This window comes from Haliaeetus albicilla, chromosome 7 (assembly GCF_947461875.1).
Source record: "Haliaeetus albicilla chromosome 7, bHalAlb1.1, whole genome shotgun sequence".
Classification (NCBI taxonomy): Eukaryota; Metazoa; Chordata; class Aves; order Accipitriformes; family Accipitridae; genus Haliaeetus; species Haliaeetus albicilla.
Genome location: NC_091489.1, coordinates 293285 through 304929, shown reverse-complemented (window position 1 = coordinate 304929; position 11645 = coordinate 293285). Strand labels below are relative to the sequence as shown.

The window sequence follows — 11645 nt, the reverse complement described above, 5'->3', positions numbered from 1 at the left end:
ACTTCATTGGAAAATGTTTTTGTTTCTTAAAGAACGTGGCCTTATAAATGAAAATAAGCATAGGTCTACAATATCAAATTGTTAAAAAGTTTAACTGTTGCTTGGCAGCACTTGCAAGGGGATTCCACACTTCTTTTTTTTCCAGTGAGAGAAATCTGAAGCAATCAGATTTCAATCAAGAAATCTTGACTGGCAGTTCACAGACTTCTTGTTTTCTTTCGTGGCTTTATCAGGTTGTGAACATATGAATTGGGAAATGTCACTGGGAGTAGGAGGGAAACTGAAATTGGCTGAGTTTTTCTTCCTCAGGGGAAGTTCTGAGCTCCACATCTGCCCATGAAGACTTTTTCCATGAGAAATGTCATGCATTGGAGCAAGAAGCTCCAGGATAGAGCTTCTTTAGAGATATGTGGGTTATTGATTGAGAATTAAGGACCTTGACACTCTCTATCACAGAAACTGGAGTCAACACCCTGACTGTTCTAATTCACTGGCTTTGCAGCAAATCAGCTTTATAATATAGCTGAAAATCAATGAGTCTTCCTATAATTAATCATTGTTTCTACTTTATTAACAATGTATTTAAAATTAAAAATAACAGACTAATATTTTTAAAGCAGTATTACTTTTCATTCTCTACAAGGAAAAACATTGCATAAATAATTTCTGAGAAAAAAATAAATACGTAATTCACTCTCTGAAACAATACCTTTTCTCTCTAGGTTCTGGTCCCGCATAAAATAATTGCAAAATCTATCAACATCACAAATTTCCATGGTTTATATGATTTCAGCATAAACTCTACATAGAAAATAAGAACAGTGAGGAACTGTTTTCATCCCAAACTGTGTTCATCTGATACTAGGCTTAGCACTTCTACAGGATATATACAGCATGTGACAACTCACTTTCTAACAATATTCTTTAATGTAAAAACACAAACATTAGTCTGAATGTTGAGAAGCTAAGTAAAGGAAAGTCGCTGTCAAACTAAAGACTTACCAAAGTTGCACATACCAAAGACTTTTCTAGAGGAAATCATGACTTTAAAATTAGCAGAGGCTCACTTTTAATGCAGAACCATCACCTTACTCCCAGAACTTGGCTTGCACAGTCAGCGCTACGAAGTGTGTGGCCAGATAATCCAAACTCTACAGAATAGAAAATGTATGTTGAGATATCTAAGCTGATACTAAAGTCAATTGTGTTCTAGGAAATAAGGCATAATCAGTACCTTTTATGTTAAATTATGCACATCATTAGCTGTTTACAGGACAAACCTCAGTGAGGTTATCTGGTTTGAGAGGAGCATCCATTTCATAAATCTGCTCCACTTAGAATTTTTTTAACTGTTCCTAAAACAAATCATTGTCCCTAAACTAAATATGGTTTTAGTTTTCAAATCTCAGTTTTGAATCCGTTGATCCTACAGTCTTTTAATTAAAAGTACGAAATAGATTTATCACACTTTCACTTTTGTTTTGACAACATAAATATCATGTTTTGTGTTTTAGAGGAAACAACTGGGGCATGAGGACATCTGACAGGATGTTAATTTCCAAACAATTTGACTTCAGTCACCATAACTGTTGAAATCCCTGCTATCACTAACTTTCTACAAGTCATTCAGAGAGTGGTAACTCTCCAGGTACTTCCCTAATTGCATGCTTGTCCTGCATCATGGCACTTACAAAATTGGGAAAAGGATCTCAGTGTTCTTTTCACATAAAGTGAGTTAGAATGACTTCTAACAAAGTGTGATTGTCACCATAGCAGCTTCACTTTCTTCTGCCTTTCTACTTGTACAAGCCACATGACTTCACATGAATCTCCAAGGTGTACCTCTCCTCTCAGACTGAATTTAGGTGTTGCTACCTCCAGCTTGGTTTATCTCATTCTCTTATCAGACCATAACTGCTATAATCTGATAGATTTTTGACTATGTGAGCCTTTGACCCAGCTTAGCAGAAGGAATTGGAACCTACTGCAGTCAGAATGTCATGCTGTGGCCTGTGAGTGCCATTTGATGTTTTGTAAAATATCCAGAGCTGCTAGGCTGTATCACTCAGAGCCACCTTCTAATAAGCATTTTCTAACTCATGCTGGTTAGATTTGCTGCTCCTGGCTCTGGAGAGACGGGGCTTCTTGTTCTTCTGAGGCCTGACAGTTTCCTTTCCAAAGTCCTTCAGCTCAGACTGGTTGTGGTAGCGGGTGTAGCGCTTGCATTTGCAGGATGTGACAGCTCGGAATTTGTAAGTCCGAGTCTCTTCCTCAGGACAAGCCATCTGGATGCGCTGCGTGCGAGTATGAGCAGGAATGCAGCGATAATCCAGGGCATTCTGACGCCACCACTTCCCTCTACCAATAGAGTTGGGAAGGAGATGCGAGGGGACACACTGACCAGAGCAGACCAGTTCCTTGACAGGCTTGATGCTGCGGCAAGGCCCCTCTGTGACATAGCGGGTGGTTCGCATTTCTCTGCAGCTAAAGCCAGAAGCATCTGCAAAAAAGAAACACATTAATTACTGCTTTCCTCACCATCCTTGAGAAAGCACTTTTTGTTTCTGTAGCAGATATCTAGCTCTGAGCTAGATACAAGCTGGACATCTTGAATGGCAGATTTTGGGAAGAGTATCTCCAACGACTCACTCATGCAGCTTCTAAATAGTTGGTTACTCTAGTTATGAGACCCTTGAATAACAGTGTACAAATTGATGAATAAAATCCTTCTCTTGCCACTAGGTAAATTCCATGTCAGGGTTGTGCAGGTGGGCAGGGGAGCTTCTGAAGTGTAACCCCAGCAGCAGCAGTTACTTCATGGGAAATTTTGATGGGATTCTCCTGGCTTCATTTACCTGTGGGCAAAACCTTCTCCCATTGCTCTAGTTTAACTCTATTGACTTCAGAGGTTGACTCCAGATATAAATTCTTTTGCAACAAAGAAAGTGTTACTTAAGTGATTTTTAACCAGCATTATGTGTTAGGGAAATAGCAGGTAACAACAGTGCTAAGGAATTCCCACTCTTCAGGCATTAGATTTTCCAAGTTTACTGTTCTCTGTGATAATCCCACATGTCCCACATAATTTCCTTCAGACAGCGAGAGGCATATTCTGGCTGATTAGGAACGTTAACTGTGGTTTTTTCCCCCTCTGCTTCTCAATGGATAGCTATAGGCAAATGAAACATTAGGAAAGACAAGATTTTTTAGCATTAAGGATTTAGAAAAACTTTCCAACTCTAGGAACAGACTTTTTCCAAAGGTGTCTCTTGCCAAGTGACACGCTTGGCTAATTGACTTGTTTGGAAGACACAGAATTTGATTTTTGAAGGTGTTTGTCAAAGAACTTCATCTAGATAAACACATGTTAATGTTCTTCTCTCAGTCAAAAGGGTAGTTTTAACTCAGGAATGCTACTTGGGGTGGAAATCCTTGAAGGTCAGATTACAAACAGAAGGCTGTGTCTCTTAGGCCCATTCTCCTTGCTATGCACAAGGTGGTTCCCTCCTTAGTACATCAGAAGAGAATTCTGACCCTGAGTCATTAGTGATAGAACAATATTTGTACAGACATTTTAATTTTTGTTTTTCCTGTGAAGTACAGAAATATGATTTTTAGGGCTCAGGTTTATATTTATCAAAGTACAGCTAGCAAGATTTCATTTTTTAGAAGTTTTAAGGACTGCATTAATGAAATGAAATGAGACGATCCATGTCATAATACTGTGACAAAAATGCTGACAACTAAACTCCATGTGCACTTAGACTAATACCACCAAGTTCCCTAAGCATTTAAGAAAATTATGTCTGTCTATGTAAATAATGGTCTGAATCAGGTGTATTGTACAACTGTAGCACATAGGCAGATACAGTTAAATATACAGGCATTTGCCTCAGCTATATAGGTTTTTTTTCTGTGCATATATTTCCTGTTCTGTATGTGTGCAGGTTCCATGTACTGCAAAATTATTCATGGTCTGGTGCAACATCATGTGTCCTGGGAAGGTCTGGCCACTTTGGATTGTCATTTTGATTCCTTGTGTTAAAGATGTTAAAATAAGTATGCAACACCATTGCATATCTTGAATAACTGTCCAGTCTCCTTCAATCTCTCTTTCTTAAGTAAATGTCCTTTCCACTTAAAAAAATATGCACAAATGAGAGGTACAGATTCCCCCCAGTTGATGTCAGAGTAGTAAGAGGCTAAAAAATGAAGCTATTCAGATGTAACAACAAAACCAACCTGCCTTGACCTGGTGGTTGGTGGGGCTGCCTGGGAGAAGCAGAGTGCTCCCCCTTTTAGGGATTTAAGACCCATATAAAGTTGCACTCTCAAAACCATTCTTTTTTTTTTCCTTTTAAAATATTGTTAATGCTATGGTTTTAAACACCTTAGCTGACAGCTGCAGCAGGAAAACAGAATTGCCTTCCAGTTGTCCCCAGAGAAAGGCAGCTAACTCAGATCGGCAATGCACAATAGTGGAAAGTGTAAGTTTGACTTGTTGCTATGTGCATTTGGTAGCCAAATGCGTCAGTCCGGAGGACCAAGTTCGCCCTGTTTGCCAGCAGAACACTTCTTTAAAACTACCTTTCTCTGTTTGGTGCTAACTACCCATCTTCCATCTCTGCGCACAAAGCTTGTGTTTTGCATCATTGCTAATGTTAGACATTTGGCCAAATGCAGTAACAATATCTTATGAAGTATGTCAGTGCTGTAAAGTAGCCAAACTGATTCCAAGATTGCACACTTCTGCAAAATAAAGTCCCCTCCAATTCCTTTGGGCATGAATTCCCCTGGGGACTGCTTTAACTGTTCATAACAGCTTTTTTGGCTGCTGGAATCTGGCTGAAAAGCTGGCTGTTGGCAAAGGGCAGTGAGCAGCACGCTTCTCTCATCTAGCTGAATGCAACCTCCATGTGCCATTTTTGCTGTGTGATCTTAGACATCACTAGTGTGACTCTTTCTTAATATTAAGAATTTATATTATTATCTTCACTGTCAACCCATTGCCCCATCTTAACATCTGAGAAAGAAAGATCACTTGTGGTATTTCCTCACACTGCTTGCAAGCACAAAACACAGAGAAACTTAAGTAATATCTTCTACAGGTTTTATGTATTGGATTTGTGTCTGCAGGGAGCAGCTGGGCAGAAAAGGAATGCATGTTGTAGTACCTAAGGATTGTTCAATAGATAGACCACATTTTTCATCAGTAAACTCCGGTATATCCCTTCTAACATTTACATTGATACTTCAACAGTAGCTGTAACTCTGTATCACTTTACAGTGTTAGCTCCACACCTGAAGTTTTTAATAAATAAACATATATGGTAACAAGTATTCTTTTACAAACTGTCTGTTAGGTCCAAAACAGTAATAATGATGTTATTTTTCTTACCGTTAGGGTCTGGAGCTTGTTGTATGTGTCTTCCTCCATGCTTTGCCTGGTTCATTGTGTTGTTGTTGCTGAAAGCCTGCTCCATCGGTGTTTCTGTATTTTCAGTGATCTCAGGAATGATTTCTGTGGCATCGTTTTTAAACATTTGCCACCCTTCCACAGATCGAAATGCAATTTGTATTAAGACACAGACAGAGCACACAGCCCAAGCAATCTGCATGGTGGCAGCTCACAGATTAGCTTTTCAGCACCCTGACAGTCTCAGATCCCAGGCAAAGGCACATTATTCCCCTTTTTTAAATCCTTTTTAGAACCAAGCCAGCCAATGACTATACAAAGTGGGAAGGGCCAGACAACAACTCATTCATCTCAGCTTTTGTCAGTGTGAAATAAAATGGGTGTGTGGGAGTGGGTTAGTGACAATATTCTACACCTTCTATGTAAAAACTTCTCATATGTGCTTCATTTTTATGCCTGGCAACAATAGTGATTGACAAGACTAGGATGAATTGCAACCTGACAAGTCTTTCTGCAGTTTTTTCTGACAATGGTAGAATCAAAACTTGCTTCTACCTCCATATTTGAATCTTTGGTTATTGTCTTTTCCAAAGGTTTTTCAGACTTTTTATTTTTACTGTTCTTCCTCCCTGAGCCACTCCCTGCCCACCCCCACCCCGACCCCTGGTATAAAGTAAGCAAATCTAGAAACTGTAGCTCTGTAGTTACACTTTTCAATCTCTGCAGGCAAATGACTGGGCGGTGGGGGGGTGTAGCTTTTTTTTTCCTTTACAAAACAAGGAACTCCACATTTTGTTTCACAAATGTACTGGAAGAAACAGGAAAGAAGTTCTTTTCAAAATGAGAAGTTGTTTTGTTTAGTTTTCCTTAAAAAAAAAGCTACTTGGAATATGTTAGTTAGGGTAAACAGCCAGGATGTTGTACATCATGCTTTTTGTTGTGCTCTTTCTCACCTTTGTATCACTTAAACAAAAAGCATTCATGTTTGCTTTAAATACACTGCATACTACTACTTCTGCTGACATTCTGTGCAAGTGTTGAATATAGGACATTTGCTTATTTTAAACACAAGAACATGACCAGACTGATTTCCATTCATGATGCAACTAACAGAGAGAATTGATGACCTTATGTCTAGGGCACCGATGCCTGAGATGTATTAATGTGTCATGTTTTAAAATCTCATCTATAGTATTCTTCTTCCTTGCAAAAATAAGATAGTGGTGATAGCTGCATCATTTCTTTGTCTCAAGACCACATACACTTTCAAGTTATTTGCAAATGATGTCGGGCTAAATACATTAATCGGAAAGCATCTCAGCTTTTAGTAAGGTTAGATACTACACTGAGCTCATCATAGCCACTGAAAGCAAAATGTTTGCTTAAAGCAGTAGAGGGACATCCATGTGTGTTACTGCAATGTTTGTTGCATACATCCTCATGAAAATATTTCATGTAGAAGAGATTAAAAAGTGATTCACTGTCTGACTTTTCCCTACTACTGTAAGACTCATTACTGAAGGCTTGCATTCCATTCTGACAATTCCCCTGACCTGGCACAGAAAACAGATGTCACCAAATTTAAAGTGGAGGTGTATTCTCCCCTGGTGTGACCCTGATGATAAATAATAGATTTAAACAACAGCAATGACCTGAGGACATTTTGCCTCTTCAGCCTTACACATACAGACACACATAGCAGATGCACTAGTGAGTTTGATGAGCTTTAGCATACCTGCTCTGTACAATGGTCCTTTCCTAAAATAATAGCATCTGAAATATATTACGACATGCTTTCTCTCCTACCCTTTCTCTCTGCCAAAAATTATAGAGATTAGCATTCTCAGAAGAGCCCTCCTTTCCAAGAATCTCTAAAAGCATCCATGCATTGTGTTGCATACAACTGTGTGCCCTTACTGTCTGTTCCCCTTCCTCCTTTCCTCCAGCCCACATCTTATGCATCCTACCATCTCAGAAATTATTCTGTTTTTATGGAGGGCTACAACTTACTATCTTCTTTTTACAAGATTTTTTTCTTCTCCACAGTCAGTCTGGATATTATTCTTTAATATGGGCTGTTGCCACATAAGTTGCCTCAGATGTGCTGATTCCTTTTTCCCTATAATCAGCAGCAGCAGCAGCACTATCTTTCATTAATAACTGCCTGCTTTACTCAAAGCAGTTAATTATCATCTCACAAATACAGGAAACCCAAACACTCAGCCATTGCAAACATTTTTCCAAGCATAATTTTTCCCACTTATGAGTAAGTCTATTTTTGTCTTAGACATACAGGTGAAATCTATTCAACAGCAAGGGATACACAGCTTCACAGGGGGATCATATGATTGCCGACCAAATAAAAATTATTCTGAAGAAAAGACAGACACCAGCTTGGAAAGCTGTGCAACCACCTTCCTTGCAGATTTTGGTTGGTTGGTTGGTTGATTGGTTGGTTCATTTAGGGGTTGGGGTTTTTTTCCTTCAGAGAACAGGCTAGACTACCATGATTATGTTATACTTGATATTGCGTACAACGATCTGAAGCTTTGCTTTCAGGCCTTACGATACCGCTGTTTTTTCTTTTCTTTGGAAATACTGACTTGCGATCTTCTAATGGCCCTCAAAGGAATAAAAAGGTGTGGGGTTTTGTTTTGTTTTTTTTAGTTAACTGAACAAGTTGGGAAGGATGACCAGGAACTAAACAAAGATTTTTAACTTGGTATTGTTTTTGTCAGATAGGAATACCACTTTGTATTGGTATTCACCAATAGTGACCTTGTCCAAAGTGACATCACATCTTGTGGTACAATGGAGTGCAGCTGAAAAGCAGAACAGGAGAGCAGAAAAAAATTGAGTACTGGTAATCACTGAACCATTGCTACCGATTCACTCCCCTATTTAAATGCCTTCAGAATTATATGCATCTATCAAAGCTCAGTTTCTGTTAATTTCTTTTCATGTAATGTCTGCCTAGACAATATTTCCAAAAGCTATCATTGTCGAGTAGTAGGCCTACTACAGAGAACCACATTTACAGTAATCATCACATAAAACATAAACATTTCTTGATGTAGCTTCTCTAAGTACTTAAACAATCCCCTCTATTAACTGTCTTAACATTTATCTGTATTACCCGCTGGGAGAAATAATAATAATAATTAAAAAAATCTATGAAAGTAAAAATCAGAAGCTATATTTAGCCTCCAGCTTAAAACTTCTTGTCCACAAGCTGGGAGGGCAGCCTAATAGAGGCAAGAAAAGAATCCAAATCCCATAGACATTCAGATTCCCTAACTACAATAACATTCTTCCATGTCCTGTAGCTGCTTGCCTGCTCACAGTACTTCCTGCAACAAAGGACGTGGTCTGGGCTGCAGCCCCCTACAAATGATTTTTGCACTGTTAATGAAGCACAGGAAAAAATAAGAGAGGTATCAAGGACGCTTTCAGAATGAACCCTCACCCACCAGGGTGGAACTGAGTTTGGATCCTCTACATTCAGAACTAGGATGCTATATTCTGAGCTGAAAAAACACCACCCTTAGCCATGCTAAGTAGGAATCAGACATATTAGGGGAGCAGGTACAAGGAGTAAATTGGCATCATATACTTAGCCTGAATCTGCTGCTGCTGCTTTCTGGACTCAGACTTCTGTCCTGATGTGCTTGCATTGCGAGACTGTACTGTGAAGGCATGCACATATAAATCAGTTTCTGCCATCAGTTCTATCACTTGTAACTTCTGGTGCTCACTATGCACCCCACTCTGCCCACACCTGGGCCAAGTGGTGTTCTGTTAGGTATCCAGGCCTTAAGATACATGTGTGCAATTTAGGCTTATCTGTGGACAATGGCTCATAATTTACACACTGCCCAGGAATTCAGTTTCTAACGTTCAAGAACTTGTTTGCTTCTCAAACAGTTCTTTTTCTAAGATGCTGCTAAGCCCCCCTTGCCCCAGCAACTTTTATCTGTCTCATAAGAATTTTGCTGAGTCACATACTACCTTGTGAATTTATCAGTCTGAATGCTATAATGTGATCATCTCCAAGCAGCCAAGAATAAATGGAATCTTAGTATTCTACCACCAGAGACCAGCAAATGCACTGATAAATCATTCTGGTGGCTTGCCTTTTTCAGTGGTAAGATAACAATACATGAGATTCATACAACAGCATTGTTCAGGGATGGAATGATGACTATCTAGTGAAGAATAACAAGCCTACAGCTCCATCTGGTGAGTCAGCTAGCCAGCAACCTTGGCATACTGGAATTAAAATAAAAAAACCCAAACCCCAACACTTAACTGATTTCCAGGTTTTATTTGCAGAATAGAAGAAATTAATAGGACACTAATTCTCACGAATAAATCCTTAGAAGATACCTCTCAGGCCTGTTCTATTTTCAGTTTTACTCATTGGCAAAGCCCAGAAAGTAATTTTAGAAGAAACCTCTGTGCTATACTAAGTGAGGTTCCATTACATAGTCCCTCTGTGCTAAAAATATTACAGTAAACTAGCAGAACTAATTTAAAAAAAGAGGGGAAAAACCCTGCTTCTAGTTCTAGTTCTAGATTTAACTAGTTCTGGACAACAGAAGACAGCTCAATGACAATATTTAAATGATGAAAACAGAAGACAGCTCAATGAAAATAATTAAATTATGAAAGCAAACATCGCAAACATCCTTTCTGCTGTTCTCCTTTGTGCAGCAAGAGGAAGATGTATTTGACACAAGTTTGTTTTTCATCTCAGAGATCACGTAGTGTTCTTATCCACAGTGCTTTTCATCTTCAAAGCCTTTCATGAAGATTAATTAATTCTCACATGACCAAGAGAGGTAAGCCAGGCATACTCATGTTGTAGGAGAAAAACATGTCCAATACTAACACAGGCTCAACATCCCAAAATGGCATTATAATACAACATATTGCAGCTGCTAGTCCTGCCTTCAGAAGCTATTAATTTTAAGTTTGAAATCACTTCATGAATTGTACACTTTTCAGTAGTGACATATTGCAACGTTCTCTCACGAAGTATTTTCTGGCAGTACCTATCGTTCAGAGTACCATGCTAGACACAACACTTACTGTCAAAGTTTTGTTCTGAATCTTAATTTTTGGTTACAAACTTATCTCCTTTGCTTATGCCACAGCTGAGAAAGATTTAGTTCAACATGAGTAGAAGGTGAATTTAGTTTTACATGTATCATCATTTTATCTATCTGGGCTTTCTTCTTTGTTCCTTGCTATAAAATGCTAATAGCTTCTCATCTCCACTCTTCCCCACCTCTCCAACTTCACTAACTCTCAAGTACAAAAACCCCGAGCTATTGCTTTTTCTTTCATTGTGCTGGATCTGACATGGTAGATATCTTTGTTCTATGATAGATGCATATTTTACAGAGACCCCATCCCTTCTCCAGAGTGCTATCTACACAAAAAGTACCACACTGCTATTCAGAATAAATATATTAATGTAAATCCAGATCACATTATTTTAGTTATAATCAAGAGGTTTCAACTCCAAAAATGTAGTGTTGCTATTTGCAACAAATAGTTGTGTTAAAAAATATCTTCCCCAATTAACATGCTTGTAAGGAACATCTCACAGCAAATGGCAACTGTGCAGCAACTTCAGGAGAATAAAAAGATGTATTTCTTCCAATACTTTCTCAATTTCATATTACATGGAAAGAAAGGTCTCATTCCTGTTTTTATATGATCATTCCTTCTACAATCAGAAAGAGAAATTTAGAAGTACATGGTGTATCATTATGGATTAGAGGCATACAAGCTCTTCTTGTCCAGCTAAAATAGGCAGAGGAATTTGCAACATTACTGTACTTAAACAGCAAGATAAGACTAAAAGAGGAAGGGTATGATCCATTAACAGAGCAGCGGTCTGAGATTCTATTTTTAGCTTACTCTAAAAGCAGAGCTGGAAATGGTTTCATTACTGAGTCACCTATCAGTAACTCAAAATAGAGGATATACTGTCTTAGAGCTCAATTTTTAAAATCAGTTTATAGCATTGTCTTATCCAGCTATACAGAATTACCCACCACCACTCCCACCCCTCAAACCACACAACCCCAACAACTAGAAGTAAACCAATGTATGTCCTTTGTGATTTTTGACTAGTGAACTGAAGATACAAAACTAGACCTGGGCTTACATCTGTTATGAATACAACAGTGTTTCTGTTTAAAATAGTGTTAAGTTTTCA

The 11645-nt window shown here is 38.6% G+C and overlaps 1 protein-coding gene across 1 annotated transcript; it reads right to left on the bottom strand.

The window, feature by feature from the left end:
* Positions 1-546: 546 nt before the first annotated feature.
* Positions 547-11599, bottom strand: SOST (sclerostin). The gene is made up of 2 exons (XM_069786214.1): positions 5399-11599; positions 547-2500 (listed from the first exon to the last, which is right to left on the bottom strand). The coding sequence occupies exons 1-2, from the start codon at positions 5616-5618 to the stop codon at positions 2079-2081; spliced, it is 642 nt and encodes a 213-aa protein (XP_069642315.1). The 5' UTR covers positions 5619-11599; the 3' UTR covers positions 547-2078.
* Between the last annotated feature and the right edge of the window lie 46 nt (positions 11600-11645).